Source organism: Antedon mediterranea, chromosome 8 (assembly GCF_964355755.1).
Source record: "Antedon mediterranea chromosome 8, ecAntMedi1.1, whole genome shotgun sequence".
In the NCBI taxonomy this organism is placed as follows: Eukaryota; Metazoa; Echinodermata; class Crinoidea; order Comatulida; family Antedonidae; genus Antedon; species Antedon mediterranea.
Genome location: NC_092677.1, coordinates 11,861,214 through 11,878,640, shown reverse-complemented (window position 1 = coordinate 11,878,640; position 17,427 = coordinate 11,861,214). Strand labels below are relative to the sequence as shown.

Sequence of the window (17,427 nt, the reverse complement as noted above, 5' to 3'; positions counted from 1 at the left end):
ACTTTTTTTGCGTTTTTTTTTAGAATTGCAATGCGAGGTCGATTGTGTCCATGGAGTATGTAAGTTAGGAATTTGCGAATGTGATGAAGGATATGAAGGAAGAGCATGTGAAAGAGGTAAGCATGATGTTCTATTCCCTGTAGTTAATTATATAGTTTAGGAAGATTAAAATCAAGATAAAGAATTATAAGGGATTTCATTCCTGACAATTGTGTTTTATATATATGTATATGGATACAATTAAAAACTATTATTGTATAAATCATTTTTTAGAAAAGCCATGTGAACAAGAATGCCAAAACGAAGGAAAATGTGTTGTTGGTAGATGTACCTGTGCTGAAGGTTACATCGGAGAATTTTGTCAATCAGGTTTGTTAGCCAGATCATAGAGATATTATAATATCTCTATGGCCAGATACATTCCTCCTCAAACTATTATTACAGCCAAGTGACCTTCAAAAGTGTGACCTCACATGTTTGATTCTCAAGAGTAACCACTATGTTTGTTTTAACTTAAACTCTATTCTTTCCGAATCTGTCCCTCTTTTAGTCCTGTATATTTGTTTTAACCAACTCTCTTTCCACCTCTCTCCCCATGTTTGTTTTGATCAATTCTCTCCTTGTCACCGTTTACAGAGAGACCATGCAACAGAACATGCATCAACGGTGGAAGATGTGAAATGGGCATATGTGTATGTTTGCCTGGTTACCTAGGAGATTTCTGCCAATCAACAGGTAACTCTACCAACCATCACAATTATCAAATACAAACTCAACAAATTTGATTAACTGTATACATATTTCAATTGACAAATCTATAAATAATATAATCTTTTAGATGCATCTGCTGTAATGGATATCAAGACAGTGGACGACCGGCAACCAATGATGGGTGGTGATATTAGTTTTAATTGTAACATATCACATGACAGCCCACTAGTAGATCCTATATGGATGACAAGAGATGGTGAAATAATTACTGAAGGTAAATGAAATGTATAGTGAATTTTTTTTTTCTCTTTCGTGGGGGTCACCCACATTTATTCATTCCTTTTACAAATATATATTATATAACATACATACATTTTTATAAAAATAAAGAACAATAAAATGCAATATAACAGCTAAAAAGGCACTATATCTATACATGTACATAAAATCGATGGAGTAAAAGTATGCTTTAAAAACGTACATTTTATGTTATGTTATGTATAGTGAATTTAGTAAATATTAAATCTCACTAAAATAAATTTAATTGTTTTCTTGTGTGAATCAGTTCAAATTGTCTAAATTATAACATGTTTTTTTCTTCAGAAACTGATCGTGTGACGTTTACCAAAGTATCACCAAAGCAAGCAAGATTGACAATAACTGGACTAAAAGAAGAAGATGCACAGAATTATATATGCTTAGCTGGTCCAATGCGAATCCCTCTCAATATGGTTATTGATGGTAAAGTATATATAAGATATTATACTTGAAAAACAATGGTATTATGTTTATTGAACTACCCACCACTAATCAGCCAATTGTATAAACCATAGACAGTTCCTTATTTCAACTGATAATAATTATAATTTTTATTTACAGAGAGTGTTACTATCCAGGCTCCTGAAGAGATTGGTATTGGAGAAGACATTCATCTACTCTGCAAAGTGCCTGTAGAGGGAGCTATTGAAAGACCAGTTTGGCTGGATGTTAATGATAACACTGTTGAGACACTGGATGCTGGTAAATATAGTAGTATAGTCGTACAGTTGATTCTTCAGACATTATCCTCACAATTGAAGACTTTCCCAAACCACAACTTTAATTTTAATTGGTTGTAAAGAATATTACCACATGGTACCTCTGCTCTGGCCAATTAAATAAATTGAGTATGTATGTTACTAAAAATATGTATAAGCTGCTAAAGTATTATTTATTTAGGTGCCACTGATCATGTATTTGTTGAGCATGTGTCTGATTCCATTACAAAACTTGTTATCAACCGTATGGAATTAGCTGATATGGGAACATACACTTGTGTTGCTGGTGCTGTAAGAAATAATTTTATCTTGACTTTTGAAGGTAAGTTTTTCAAAAAATGATCAAACATATAATGGAATGTTAGTTAATGTAACACAAATAATATATCTTCAGAGTTTTTTTAATGAAATGTTAGTTAAAAAACAATGTCTTCTTTAGCTTGTACATGTTTTTCCTTACCACTTACATCACAGGTTTACATCACTATGAGCATGACTTTATACTGATTTGTTATCCTCTTTATCTAGCTCCTGTGTGCTCAGGTGAGTGTATGAATGGTGGGTCATGCATCCAAGCAAGATGCCTTTGTACTGAAGGATTTACTGGTGACCAATGTCAGATACCAGGTAAGACCTGTGAAGCAATTTCAAATATACCAGTAGTTAAAGACAAATAATTTTTTTGTTGGTAAATTTTAAACTTGTTTTCCTACCAAACAGTAGTTCCTTTTTATATGCTTAAATGTTAAACATTTCATTCGTTTAATCTTAAATCATAATTATTTTTCAAGATTCTGATTCATATGTGATTCGTGTACAAACACCACCAGGCCAGATAGCATATCCAGGACAGAATGTCACTTACGTCTGTGAAATAGCTGCAGATAGTCGTTACAAAGACCCTCTGTGGCTTGATGCTCAGGGAAAGAGAATTCCTACTGAAAATGAAGCAGAGGGAGCACATATATATGCTGTAAGCATCTCTCCTAAGGTCACTCAACTTGTCATTCACAATCTACAAGACAGAGATGAAATATCCTACAGATGTGTCACTGGACCGTTGAAGTATCCATTCTCTATTAGTGTTGATGGTATGTCAAATAGTTTGTTATAAGTATTTCTTACTCTACCACTTTTGTTTTAGTGCAGTCCAAAACCCGGTTACCTTTTGAATGGCTGAAAATAACCCTGTGATGTCTGGTTTTCAGAAAGCTGTTTAAAAACTTCCAGGGGTTGGAAGAGTTGACTGTGTTTTCTAATTAAATAATACATTGGTACACATACGAATATTCGTTTGGGGCTTGAAAATAAACATTTTTCTCTGTATTTCAGAAACCCCATGTATACCTGGTTGTCAGAATGGAGGAACATGTAATGAAGGAATTTGTTATTGTCCAGAATTAGCTACTGGTGACTACTGCCAAGTTGATAGTAAGTACTCTGAATAATAATTTGGAACACTAAATTCAACAACAATTTTTTTTTCATTTCATTTCATTTCATTATTTATTCAGTCTATTTTAATATATCTATTTTTTTTTTATTTCATATGCATCCAACAGCGAGAAACTTACCAATTACAGGATGGATAGACTATTTTATAATTTATTAAACTGCTCTTTAACACCATTTCCTATAGTTACTGTATAAAATTGTTTTATAGATGAAGGAGGAACATGTACCCCACTCTCCTTCCCTCCCCTGTACTTGGCATCCAACACATACCTCTACAGTAAACAAATGTAATAATAATGTGCTTTAAAATAGTGTTGAATTGCAATCCCTATGCAAGTCTAGAATGTTTATAATAGTGTATTTGAAAACAGTTTCTCTTGTTATTTCTTCTGCAGTTGATGATAGTTTTATCAAGATACAAATATCAAGTCCTAGTCCATATATTGGTGAAAGTATTGACATCATCTGTGAGGTATCCAGCAATATCAGTATTGATAGTCCACCAATCTGGAGGAACGACGCAGGAATGATAATACAGAAGAATGCAAACAGAGGTAATTAAGAAGGCACTGTGACTATATCATTGAAATTAATTATAATTCCAAAAGAAAATTACTAAGAAAATGTCAATGCTGTGGGTATCAATTTCTGGATCTCAATGGAGATACAAAATAAAATAAGCAAAAATAGCCAAAAAAGTTAGCAGAGCCTTCGGGCAACATTAGCCCTTTATCAGTGCAGTGAGAGTAGTTGGAACAAAAACGAGAATATAAAGCAGACAAGCACTGCCTGAGTGGATTGACATTTATTATAGGTACTAATTTACATAAGTATCATAATTAGTTTATTGTTTTTGTTCTCTCGTCTTTGCAGGGGATGTAGATGGCCACATGAGTTCTGAGTTTTTGACACAGTATGCAACACGTCTCCAAATTGATAGATTACGATATTCAGATTCAGGGATCTACACATGTGAAGCAGGCCCTCTATCAAAGAAGTTCAATTTCACAGTTATAGGTAAAATAATCTATTTCAAAACAGGCTATGGATATTGTGTATGATTGTGTAACATAATTTCTCAACTGTACAGTGCAGCAACTATTTAGATATTGCTGTTTTTATATTTGTTAGTAAATACATAACTGGATAAAGCACTTGATATTTTTCTTTTAGATTACCCTTGCGATCCATCTTGTGAGAATGGCGCTAAATGTGAGAATGGCAAGTGCACATGCTCATTAACCTTTGTGGGTGTGGCTTGTGAAACTGAACGTAAGCAATATAAAATTGTTGTTGTTTTTCAGTATCCATTAAAAAAAAAATCTTTTATATTTACAATTTCAACACCTTTATGTTATGTTCTTTCATGTCATTTATGTTGTTTCCTTGCTCAGTTGAATATCCAATTCGCATCAACACCATTGATGGAGACATGACAATTGAAACAGATTTGACATTAGAGTGTGAATTGCCAGAAGAAGGAAGAGAAAGACTTCCAAAATGGTTTGCACCGGATGGTACAGAGATCAAACCAGGTCAAGGTAAGAAACAGCATAAAATAAGATTATTCCTAAATCAACTCAGGGCTCACAAAACTTTTTTTTTATGGACAAATAACCAAAAATGATTATTTATGGGAGCATAGTACTGTATAGAATTAACATATACAGTATCATTATTTTCCAAAATGCAACAGTCCATAATGGAACAGTCCATGTGCATCATGCTTTATATAGAAGAGCTGAATGGTAAATAAAGTTGATACAGATAGGTATACTAGACTACTACTAGATAAAACAAAAGAAGTGAAGATAAAGTCTTGGTCCTACCTTGAAAATATATAGTATATATACGCCCCCTAAATGGTTCATGCCTCGCATCTGAAATTGTCTACTCCGCCAGCGTCATAACCAATAACGAAACTAAGACATATATCGGTATGACGGGTGGGCAGTTTAAAACTAGGTTTAACAATCATAAGAAATCTTTCAAAAAAGAAACGTACAGTAAAGAATTCAAGCTCTCAAAGTACGTATGGTCTTTGAAAAGTAACGATGTGATGTTTACAATTAAATGGAAAGTAATTAAATATTGAAAAGCTGTGTATTTTAAATGCAAGCAAAACAAATTTGTTAAACAAAAGGTCTGCTCTGATTTCAAAATGTCGCCATAAGAAGAAAATCTACCTACCACCTGACTGAAACCTTATATAATGTAGAATCAATGTTGTTACTACCTGTACTCATTTTTAGGAGGTGTTAACCGTATCGAGGTCCGTCAACTATCACCCTTCAAGACTCAGCTTGTGGTTCAGAGCCTAGAGGAAACAGATACTGGAACATATGCTTGTCAAGCTGGACCACACCAGGAGACAATAGCTGTACTTACCAGAGGTATTAGTTGTATTCACTTTTGACTGTGACAACAGGTTCTGTTTTCTTTTTTCTCTTTACATTTTTTAAACCATTACTGAATAAGTCATAGTTGTGGTGGGTCTATTGTAGCTTTATAGTTATTGTATTCCCATTTGCTAAATTGTACATGGATGGTATTTAATAATAAACATTCTATTTTTTAGTTCCTCCAAAGATCGAGCCTTTCGGAGGACCAGTACTTTTGAAAGTAGGTCAAAGGACACGCTTGACCTGCTCAGTCATTCGTGGTGACCTTCCAATTGAGATTACATGGTACAAAGATGATGAAGTAATCACAGATGGCAATGGACTTACTATCATTGACTTGGGATACAGTGGTGCACTGTCACTTATCAATGCACAGCTGTACCACACAGCAGAATATATGTGTGTTGCTAAGAACGATGTCGGAAGTGTCAACAGCACAACACCAGTTATTGTTACAGGTATGTACACTACTGATACCTGAGCAGATTGTAGTGATTTGAGCTTCTGGAGGAATGGCACATAATTGGTATAATTTATATTGTAGAACTTTATAAGAGGACATTTTCTTCTGAAAGAATTCATGGAAAATATATGTTTTTACACTACGGACAACCGGGACAATCCTTATTCAGTGGATACCTCTATTAAGGAGACCGTTTTTGATAAGGAGTTCTACTGTATGTGTCCAGAACAATCATTACATCTTATTAATTTCAGAACCTCAATGTGAGCCATTTTGCCAGAATAATGGAGTGTGTAAACAACAAATTTGTCACTGTACAGAAAGATATTCTGGAATAGCTTGTGAAATACCATGTAAGCTATAGACAATTATTATTCTTGCTTCATATTATCAAGAGACTTCCTTTTCATTTCATTGGCTTTAGTTAAAAACTACCAGAGCTTACAAGATAATGTTACATTGCTTGCTTGCGTTATAGATAAAAATATATCACATTCTGGCATTGGCAGAAAAGTGCCATACATAAACATCAACATAGCACTATTTGGTTATCACCCAAGATTTAAAACGAGTGCTCTTCTGCGCATTTGGGAATCTACATAATGTAAGCACTATTTAATTGTTGTCTGGAACATTCAAGGCATAACATAAGCCCTCTGGTTTCTTTTTTCAGTACCTTACTTGATTCAGATTGAGAAGCTTTATGACTCGCCTCTTCACATTGGTAGTGAGGTTATCCTACAATGCAATGTTCCTGAAGCAGGAAGGAACTTTGACCCCAAATGGTATGACGCTAATGGTGATCTTATTGATGTACAATCAGAAGGTAGGTGCAAACACAATTGGTAGTTGTGTAAAAAATGCCTAACAATTCAAGTTAATATATTATTATATTCACTTCAAGATACTATGTAAAAGAATTTATTGTAAAATTGCAAATATTTTAGAAAATCAGTGATAGTGAAAAGGTAGCTGATTTTTTAAACGCACAAATCATGTCAAAAGTTCACCAGTGATAGCTTGATACTCCTGCCTCAGACAATCCTAAACTAAGCAAAAACTTCTCTCAACTTCAATATGGTACACTAGGATAGCAGTTATAGTACACACACACGTACACACAACAGGGATAACATTCTAAATTACTCTTGTAGGTTCTGGCTTTGGTGCAGGCTTTGGTGCCAATTTCCAGAGAATCACAACAGAGTCTTTGGATAGGTTCTCCACATTGCTAACGATTACTCTACTAATGATGGAAGATTCTGCTAACTATACCTGCAAGGCTGGACCTTATGAAGAGACATTTAAACTTCAAGTTTCAGGTAAAATATTTCGATTACAACTATGATTCTGCAGTGGAATTGGCACTTTTTTTGTTTTAGTCACTTGTAATTTTATTGTACCTCAACTTGCCAAGCAGCTGCCAAAATTGGAAAACAAATACCATTAGTAACATTTTTAAATTGAAGCCAGATCTATGTCTCATATTTATACATCTGTACCTTATGGTGCCTTGTATTAACTTACAATAGCAATGTATTGTTATAATGAAACATCCATTATGATAATCAAACATGCTTTATTACTATTTTTATTTCATTAGAAATTCCATGCGAACCTCTCTGCCTCAACTCTGGTCAGTGTATTGATGGTGTTTGTGAATGTCCACAACAGTTTGTAGGATCTGCCTGTGAAACGGAATGTAAGTGTTTACTAACAAATATTATTTATTGAAACAGTACACTAATACTATATGCATAAAATATCTAAAGCTCTGTCTACACTATAAAACTTTATGTGACAGAAAAATGTGATGTAGATATATGGACATGATGAAGTCATCACTACCATATTAGGGCATATCACTACATCTCACAACAACTAGTTTGATAGTGCAGACAGAGCTTAAAGCACCTATTTATAATGAAAGTTAAATTTATATTACATACTCCATTTCAGTACCTTTCTTGATCCAAGTTGTACCCCTATTTGAGCCTCCATCTTACAAAGGTACTATGGTGGCATTACGATGTGAGTTACCACAAGAAGGTGGCCAGCAAAATCCAGTTTGGATGGATTCACAAGGAAATACAATCACTGACAGTTCAGGTATGTGTGGGATGATGGTGTTTACATGATTTTTTTAAAACATTATTCCTTCTGTATACTGGGTGATTTCTTCTTCTTTCTCTCAGTTTAGGACCATGATTAACAAACCACAAGACGACCCTTACTCTGTTTGAAAGGCGTACCAAGTTCTTTTATAATAGACATGTGCAATGTATGTGCAATGTATGTACATTGGATCTGTTTTATGTCCCAATCCGAAAGATAAGGTTATGTTTTAAAAATATTTTGCCTAAGGATACAAGCAAAATATGGCACAGATGGGTCTCAATCCCATGCCTCTTTCATACAAGTACAATATCTTTTACCCTTTTCATTCATTCGCTAATAACTTTATTGCATTTTGATATTGTTTTATTTAGATGGAAATATTCAAGTAGATGTTCTGTCACCTCACATCACTATGCTGATGTTCACAGCACTACGAGACCAAGATGGTGGGGAATATACCTGTGTGGCTGGGGACAATAGAGAGTCATTTACTATTGATGTTAATGGTAAGAGATTATAAACTGTATATGATCTGACCAGGGAGTTGTTTGTTATTAGTACAACTCTCTGATCTGACTAATATTAATACAAATATTGGTAAAATGATTAGGTTGTGTAAAGTTATGATGCAATGAAAATATACACCTTTTACACTTCCACCTAAAATGTGGAGAATGAATCATGTAGCCCAAGTCATGTTTAGTTTAATTCAGCAGGGTAACAGGATATATTTAATATGTAAAAAAATATACATTACTAGGCTACAATTATTATTTGATGTGTTATTTTATTTTTTAGAGATTCCATGCGTACCAGATTGTAGCAATGGTGGTACGTGTCAGGATGGTATCTGTGTTTGCCCTGATATGTATGTAGGAACATCATGTGAAACTGAATGTACGTATAGTTTTATTGAAAAATTTGTTATTTATTTATTTGAGACTATTAAGGGGACGCTTTTCTGTGAAATGAATGATGAGAAATATATGTTTTAAACCATGTGTAATTATTGATATTTAATTGTAAACTTTTTTTTAACAATTCAGTGGAATTTCTTGTACGTATCAAAGGCTTGTTTGAGCCTCCAGTTCATGAAGGGCGTGATGTTGTTCTGCAGTGTGATCTTCCACTCCAAGGACGTTACAGAGATCCAGTTTGGCAGGATGCCAATGGAAACCCTATACAAACAAGTGGTAATTACTCAGTCAATAAATAATTAATTGTTCATGTCATGAGAAAGTTGAGTCCCGCCTAATATTAAAGTTATTAACAGTAATACTAACAATTTGTTTTTATATAAATGTTTTGCTTTTGTTTTGTAATTTTAATGTATCTCATTTCTGGTAGCTTTTTTGAATAAATTGAATTGAATAAAGTTAATTCTCCCTTTCTTGGTCCACAGATGCTGTTCAAATTGAAATGCGCAGCACTAGTTCATTACTTGTGTTGAAGTCGGCCAGTAAAGAACAGTCGGGCATGTACATGTGTGCTGGTGGACCATACATTGATGAGTTTAACCTTACCATCATCGAGTCTGCAGGTAAAGCTATCTATAGGTGTTCATGTATAGAACAAACAGTTTATTATGCAGATCTTTATTCTGCAATTGAGCCAAGTTAGATGTGGTTAATAGATTCAATAATATCAGGCCTAAATTAGAAGGTCGAATTATCTTACAGCATGTTATATTATTATGATTAAAAGATATACTGTATTATATTAATTTTGAATTTTTAAGAAGACTATAATGTTCTTTTGTAGAACCTCGTTGTCAGCCACCATGTGTAAATGAAGGTATTTGTAATAACGGTTTCTGTCAATGCCAGGGACTAACTGGAGGAAAAACATGTGAAAAGATTTGTAAGTGTTGCATTCACAGTGACAATTTAGCTTGATGGTAAATATTCTTGTCTTCCCAGAGATCTTGGTTTAAATCATTGCCATGTTTCAGTGCCAGGTTTTTTCCTATTGGCTTAAACACCACTACTACTCAATGCTACATAAAGCTCTGTCTACAATATCAAATCGTATGTGACTAAAAAAATGTACCCATATATTGACATAATGATGTCATATCACTACCATATTTAAGCATATCATATTTGGGCACATCACACTTTTTTTGTCAACCTAGTTTGATAGTGTAGACAGAGCTTAAGACATGCTTTAGAAATTACAGGTTTCTAAATCAGAATTTGCCAAAAAACATTGAATTATGAAACTAAAAAAACCAGAATAATTAAATAGTTTATTGAGTCTTTTAATGTTACAGCAAGGAATGTTTTCTTGTTTTATTTTAGTGGATTGGGATGTAAGCATCATTGATGCAATAGGTTCACCTCCAACAGAAGGTGAAGATGTTTTGTTGATTTGTAATGTAAATCCAGAAAGTAACTACCCTAATCCAGTATGGTATGACCAAGATGGTCAGGTAGTTGACAGAAATGAAGGTAAGTTACAATATTTTATAATTTTCATACAGTTCTTGAAAAGTTATGGAAATTCAATTCAGTGTTATCAAGGCCCTCGGAGGTCCTTGAAAAAAGTTTTGGAAATATTAATATATGTAATTTTAAATGCATAAGTGAATTTCATCTGGTTGTGGAATAGGTATTAAATAAAATAATAATGTGTGCAAAATGTTGTCCCAAAGAAAGATTGAAAAATATTTAATTGTTTTTCAGATAATCGTATCAAAGTTGAGCCAATATCGGACTTCTCATCCCTGCTAACCATTCGTGAAGCTGAGATAGATGACTCCGGTAATTACAGATGTTCTGCTGGTCCATATGAAACCGAGACTAACATTGATGTCATGAAAAAAGAATGCGTTGACCTTTGTTTGAATGGGGCTGAGTGTGTAGCTGGGAAATGCAAATGTACTATAGGGTTTATTGGAGAGTATTGTCACATACCTGGTAAGTGAGAGATGGTAATGTCCTTCTATGACACCTGTATTGTTCCTTTTTCCTTTTAAAGGATTTCTGTATTAGAAATAATGTCATTTGTAGAGTCTATACAGGTAGGTATCTCACTCATAAACTACCAACACCGCTGTAGTTTAGTTTTTATGATCCAGTGCTTAGTAGAGAGCAGTGTCTACTAAGTTGGTGAGTCTTAACCGCCAACACAAATAGGTTGCCACTTGCGGGTCTTCAACTTTGGCATTTTTAAACACTTGTTTCTTAATTATCATTGTACCTATCTTCTTGGCCTAATGTTAATATACTTTTATAACATTTATTATTTATTAATAAACAAGCAAACCTTCATACATGATTTGTTTTTAGATTTCACTGTACGTGTTGGTGAGGAGTATGATCAGTCACCAATTGAGGGTAAAGATCTGTCTTACCTATGTGAACTTCAGGGTAACTCACCTGATATGGGCATCACTTGGTTGGACAGAGATGGAGACACGATTGCTTTAATGGAAGGTAATTGACACTTTCCAAGCACTACCTAAGTTATTGCAAAGATTTATAATAATTATTACACTAGTAGATCCCTAGGCTACTGCAAATAAAGATGTTCTATTTTTAATAATTATTACACTAGTAGATCCCTAGGCTACTGCAAATAAAGATGTTCTATTTATAATAATTATTACACTAGTAGATCCCGAGGTTACTGCAGATAAAGATGTTCTATTTATAATAAGTGAAATTTTATTTTAAATTAAAATTAACCAGGTGTTGGAAGTAGAATATATACTGAAGATATATCACCAACCGCCTCTAGACTTCTTATCAAGAACTTTGAAAGTGGCAATGCCGGGGTGTATGAATGCATGGTAGGCCCTGTATCGGGCACTGCAGATGTTATTCAGCAAGGTAATGCTTACATACACACTTACTAATAAACTTAACTACATACTACTTCTATCTGTATTAATTAGCTTAATACAGATTAAATTTCATAATAGCAATAACCAATAAAATATTAATTTACAAGTACTTATTTGGTGTATTTATTGTCGTACATTTTATAATTTCAAGCATTATGCATGTTATTTTTATCATATAGTTTTTTAGTCACTAATCATCTTATTTTAGTTTGTGAATAGTCATATTATGAAAATTATGTTTAACTTATATTATTAACATTATAGTAGTTGTTTTTTAGCTAAACTTTATAAATAAATACAGCGCTGTAATAATATCACAAATTTTCTGTACATTTTCTGTTATATATTTGTGTTTTCTTTTTTTATTGTTTTTGTTAAATACCGTAAAATCTTGAATATGACAAGAAAATCAACATAAAACTATATATGATCAATATAATATTAATGGTATTATGATAATGATGGATATTAATATTAAATACTAATAATACTACACTGTTTGATCTTTTTGAAGTTTTTACGGTATATTAATTTCACCTTGCTAAAAATGTACTCAAACTATTTTCATATATCGGTATCATTTATCTAATTGTTAATTCATCATGCTATTAACTTTGTATATTTAACATCAGCTGAGCCACCATGTACACTAAACTGTCTTCATGATGGTGTCTGTAAAGAAGGAAAATGCGTTTGTGAGCCAGGGTACATGGGTGAAGTTTGTCAGGTACCTGGTAAGTATATGTGAGAAACAAGCAGTTTTATACTAGTGTGTACATATATGCTTGGCAATACAGTTTTATATATATAATAAGCTTTATAAAGCGCCTAATGTTGTGAATTACGTGGATAAATGGATCAAACATCTAAGGAAACATACTCCCATAATAATGCTGTTAGTAATCAGCGCAAAGTTGTGTCTAGATTTTACCAGGTATCCATTTGTATAGCTGGGTGGAGAGAGGCAAATGTAAGTAAATTGTCTTGCCTAAGAATACAAGCAATGTGACGAGCATTGGATTCGAACCCACAATATCACAATCAGTAGTCCAGCGTCCAACACACTGTGGACCATGTGAACAAACCAACTATGCCACTATCAATGGTGTTCTTAGATATATTTTTCTTATTTTTAAGTTGGCAGACCATTTAGTGTAAGCATTTATGGCCCACCAGACCAGGTTCCAAGCGAAGGATCTACAGTAAGTTACACCTGTGAAGTGCCAGAAGAAAGTGAGTTTAAAGACCCTGTGTGGGTATCACCTGATGGCTCAAGATTACAAGACCTAACCCCAGGTAGGCTGTCGGCCATTTTAAGTTTGTTGTAATGTCATTGTGTGTGGGTCTAGCCTTCATGTGGTGTTAAAAGAGGTTGCATATGTAGCCTTTGATAATGAGATTTTTCCTGGTCTCCATAATAGCCTTGTGAACAAGTTTACATCATATAATGTACCCTTGTTGATTTACTAGATTGGAGATCTGACACTTGTAGGCCGAGGTGTTTCTAAGTCCTCTGCAATAGCATTGTCAGTCAAGTTCTAATGTACATAAACAAACATTTATTTTTATTTAGGTGTAAATGAAGACATGTACTCAGAAAGGCTATCATCAACAGAAACAAGATTAACAATAAGTTCTCTGAGTGAAAGTGATGCTGGATTATACACCTGTATTGTCTTCCCATTTGCAACAAACTTTAAACTTGACTTATTCAGTAAGATAATTTTTTTTTTTGTTTTTTACTTTGTTTTATTGTCTTAATTTTATGTGTTTTATTATTAAATATTTTCTCTAAATGCATTATAATTCTGCTGTTTTACTGTTGATTAGTTTGTTGTTAATAAATAAATAAAATAGAAAATTAAATACAATAGGCAAATAATTTGATTGATTTGTATTGACCATTTTGACGAGGCAACCTGTGCAGTTTTTCATTTAAAAAAATGGTAATAAACCGCCCTCTAAAACTCCCAGTTGCTGCTCAGCCTCAAATGCTATTTTTTCTTTATACTGACCCACTCAAATCCTAATAGAAGATGTTTGATTTTCAGGAGAGCAACCTTGTCGCCTCGCTTGCCTTAATGAGGGTGTCTGCACTGACAACCAATGTGTCTGCCCTAAAAAATACTCAGGAAACCTTTGTGAAATTCGAAGTAAGTTAATAACTCTCTACATGTAGGTAAAGTGATGGTGTGATTTAAACATATTAAAGACTATTATTCTTCATGTGCCATGTCCTCCTAAGACTGTTGGCGGTTAAGGCTTTCCAAGATCCTCAGCATCTTTCAGTTTTCTTTTGAAATCCTTTCTATAAACATCCATGTCTGATAAATGTTTTATTATTAGGTGAGAAAAAGTTTAAATTGAGAATAAGAGGACCACAGCGACCAGAGATTGGATCACCAGTAGGATACACTTGTGATATTCAAGGCAAAGGACCAAAGAATCTAAAATGGTATCATGCTGATGGAACACTTGTTTCAGGTTTGTATACATTTACATTTTTAATTTTTATTCATTTGTTTGGATCTGTGTACACCGGACCTAGGGTTTATAGTACTTATTCGAGTAGCGACTAGGAGTGAGTTGGCTTTGATCTCATGTTGGCTCTTTAGGAAATGGTAAATGGCGCCCCTGCCTAAAGCCGCTCTGCCATTTGACTCGCCTTGTTTGTGTACACAGGCATCTTTAGGTCTCTGTACATCTGTATGTACGAATAAAGAACAGTGGTAGATCCAGGATTTTGAAATAGGGTACCCGATATTTCTTTTTGTACATAAGTTGGGGACCCCTCGTGAAATGTCACAAAATAAACATGAATATTCATTAGTCATATCCATAAGGTGTGACCTGAGAATTGAGATAACTACAAATGCAATGGTTTCTGTCGAGCTATCTGTGTAGTCGAGTGGATAAGACTATGGACTTTACATGTCGATGTATGGGGTTCGACTCCCATGAGCTACTTATTTTACTTTATAGTGAGAGAGAAAGATTATTTAGAGGGTTAGATTTAGTTATATTTAGGAAGTAGTGGCTATCTTCCACATGGTGTCCCCAACTTGTGTACGAAAAAAAAAATCGCACCCAGGGCATAAAAATAGTGAAATGAAGGGCTGAGCTAGCTTTGATGTCCTATCTTTTGCATTACAATTTGGATACACCCTTGATGAAGACATGATAATGTATTTGTTATACTGAATTTTGTTTTTAGATGATGCAAATGAAAATATACACACAGAGGTAGTGAACAAACGGACAATACGGTTAAACTTTAACAACTTGGAAGCAGCTAATGCTGGTGTTTATACATGCAAGGCTAACAAGGTCACCAACGAAATCAACTTGGTTCCACAAGGTCAGTAACCACTATAACTTTGTTACCAATCCAAAGTTACCAATTTCTGGTTCTTCCTAACCATTACTAATTTCTTTAATAAGTACTATAACTGTGTTACCAATCCAAAGTTACCAAATTCTGTTTCTTCCTAACCCATACTAATTTCTCTTCTGTAGATCCTGATGCCATTTGTGAAGAACCATGTGCCAATGGTGGTGAGTGCGTTGGTGGTTTCTGCACATGCATTGATGGTTTCTCCGGTGAATTCTGCAACTTTAAAGGTACATGATTTATAATAATAATAATATCCTAGATTTATATTATATTACCCCTGGCATTTTTGGATCAAACATATGGAAACATGATATTCTCACGATCAGTAGTCCAACATCCAAAACACTGTGCCACATGCCTTACAACTTTTCATCAAATACTTTTCAATTTTAAAGAATGTTGAAACTTCAAAGGATATCAATGTCATTTTTTAAAATTTCAGCTGACCCAGATGGCTCTGGAATTAGAGTTGACATTGTCCCAGGAAGTGAATCTGTTCCAACAACAGGAAGTGATGCTACCTTCAGATGTGTGACGACTGCAGAGGGTGGCAGTTCAGCACCTGTGTGGTTCAACCCATATGGTAGCATCATTCAAGAAACGGAAGCTGATGGTAATACATTTTCAGACTAGTTGTGCTCATCTCTAAAATATAAATGACATGATTATTTGTTGAGAAAAAAAACAGGAAATAGTTTTATAGTTTAAAGCTATCTAGACTATCAAACTTTATGTGATAAAAACATGTGATGTGGCCATATATGGACATAATGATGTACCATATTTGGGCATATCACTACCATATTTGGGCACATCACACTTAGACAGAGCTTAAGTGTATTACATTTGGTCTTGAAATTTGCGCTGAACTTAAACCAGGTCATGTAAGAAAACATGCTTGATGTTTTGCAGATTAGTATAGACGCAAGTTAGTTTCATGATTAGCTTGACTCGCTTACATAAAAACGAAGGGTATAAAGAAAGTAGAAGACATGCATATATATACATACTTGAATTGCATTTAATCATCATAAAAACAAAAATAATAACATGACTGTTTTATATAAAGGAATGTATATTGAGAAAGAATCAGCATCCACTACTGTGCTACACATCACAGGACTCAACCCAGACCACACTGGTGATTACACTTGCTCATCTGGACCAATTACAGCTAACTACTTCATCAATATGAAAGGTTTGTATGCTATTTTAAGGTTAACCAGTGACTATGTTTTAATTTCAATTGATCTGAAAAAGCACCAAAATATACCTAAAATTATGAAAGTATTTAAAAATAATTTTTTTTAAAAGAGTAATTTTGTGGATTTTTTTTAAAAGATATATTTGTGAGATATTTTTGTTCATTATGCTATTAATATCTATCTTTAATTATTATGAAATTAGTTAGCAGTTTAAAATTCTTTAAAACATTTAACAGATCCTGTATGTGAACCAATGTGTCTGAATGGAGGTACATGTTTATCCGGTATATGTCAGTGTAGTGACAGCTATTTTGGAGATAGATGTGAAAACATTGGTAAGTGTATTCAGCCTTTAGATAATCAGCTGCGGAAATTTAGATTAGGCGCTCTACAAACCTAGCCACAGTGCAGCACCTACCATGAACAACAAATGCTTAGTTGGATCAGTACACTGGGGTAACTCCTACTCTTCCGGAATTTGCACTGGGTTCTTTTTAATGCACACGAGCCAGTACACTGGACGGCCAGGTTTACCTCTGTTGAAGGGGCTATGGTTTGCAGCCAGCGGCCCTGCCATAATAAGCACTTTGAAACAAAATCAATAGTTTGAATTAACCATAATCATATCATTTATATTTATCCCAAGCTGTGAATGAATACTCTATGGACATCAGTTTTATTGGAACAGCTCCATTTGTTGGTAATGCCATTGCATTAGTTTGTGAAGTCACAGGAAATAACCGACCTCAGTACCCAACATGGAGCCTATCAAATGGACTTGCAATTGGTAAGCGT

General features: G+C 34.0%; 2 protein-coding genes across 5 annotated transcripts in view; both read left to right on the top strand.

Moving 5' to 3' along the window:
• The window catches only part of LOC140057617 (uncharacterized), a 98,624-nt gene extending 82,564 nt beyond the window's left edge, over positions 1–16,060 (top strand). Inside the window, exons 105-142 of the mRNA XM_072103334.1 lie at positions 24–116; positions 274–369; positions 637–735; positions 839–985; positions 1,315–1,452; positions 1,591–1,731; positions 1,930–2,070; positions 2,277–2,375; positions 2,540–2,839; positions 3,081–3,179; positions 3,599–3,757; positions 4,077–4,220; positions 4,377–4,475; positions 4,598–4,744; positions 5,456–5,596; positions 5,782–6,063; positions 6,323–6,421; positions 6,742–6,894; positions 7,223–7,390; positions 7,672–7,770; positions 8,028–8,177; positions 8,558–8,692; positions 8,985–9,083; positions 9,233–9,379; positions 9,589–9,726; positions 9,948–10,046; positions 10,487–10,636; positions 10,871–11,104; positions 11,477–11,623; positions 11,879–12,019; positions 12,666–12,767; positions 13,171–13,329; positions 13,607–13,747; positions 14,085–14,186; positions 14,380–14,589; positions 15,248–15,391; positions 15,550–15,654; positions 15,870–16,060. Of these exons, the coding sequence (XP_071959435.1) occupies positions 24–116; positions 274–369; positions 637–735; positions 839–985; positions 1,315–1,452; positions 1,591–1,731; positions 1,930–2,070; positions 2,277–2,375; positions 2,540–2,839; positions 3,081–3,179; positions 3,599–3,757; positions 4,077–4,220; positions 4,377–4,475; positions 4,598–4,744; positions 5,456–5,596; positions 5,782–6,063; positions 6,323–6,421; positions 6,742–6,894; positions 7,223–7,390; positions 7,672–7,770; positions 8,028–8,177; positions 8,558–8,692; positions 8,985–9,083; positions 9,233–9,379; positions 9,589–9,726; positions 9,948–10,046; positions 10,487–10,636; positions 10,871–11,104; positions 11,477–11,623; positions 11,879–12,019; positions 12,666–12,767; positions 13,171–13,329; positions 13,607–13,747; positions 14,085–14,186; positions 14,380–14,589; positions 15,248–15,391; positions 15,550–15,654; positions 15,870–16,060 (5,438 nt within the window). The remainder of the gene's footprint in view (positions 1–23; positions 117–273; positions 370–636; positions 736–838; positions 986–1,314; positions 1,453–1,590; positions 1,732–1,929; positions 2,071–2,276; positions 2,376–2,539; positions 2,840–3,080; positions 3,180–3,598; positions 3,758–4,076; positions 4,221–4,376; positions 4,476–4,597; positions 4,745–5,455; positions 5,597–5,781; positions 6,064–6,322; positions 6,422–6,741; positions 6,895–7,222; positions 7,391–7,671; positions 7,771–8,027; positions 8,178–8,557; positions 8,693–8,984; positions 9,084–9,232; positions 9,380–9,588; positions 9,727–9,947; positions 10,047–10,486; positions 10,637–10,870; positions 11,105–11,476; positions 11,624–11,878; positions 12,020–12,665; positions 12,768–13,170; positions 13,330–13,606; positions 13,748–14,084; positions 14,187–14,379; positions 14,590–15,247; positions 15,392–15,549; positions 15,655–15,869) is intronic.
• Positions 15,149–17,427, top strand: part of LOC140057771 (uncharacterized) — a 28,383-nt gene continuing 26,104 nt past the window's right edge. For 3 of the 4 annotated variants that reach the window (XM_072103498.1, XM_072103500.1, XM_072103497.1), the window contains exons 1-6: positions 15,149–15,391; positions 15,550–15,654; positions 15,870–16,040; positions 16,497–16,625; positions 16,869–16,967; positions 17,279–17,419. In XM_072103498.1, coding sequence (XP_071959599.1) covers positions 16,499–16,625; positions 16,869–16,967; positions 17,279–17,419 — 367 coding nt within the window. In that variant the 5' untranslated portion in view covers positions 15,149–15,391; positions 15,550–15,654; positions 15,870–16,040; positions 16,497–16,498. The remainder of the gene's footprint in view (positions 15,392–15,549; positions 15,655–15,869; positions 16,041–16,496; positions 16,626–16,868; positions 16,968–17,278; positions 17,420–17,427) is intronic. The other variant, XM_072103499.1, reaches the window with a different exon arrangement.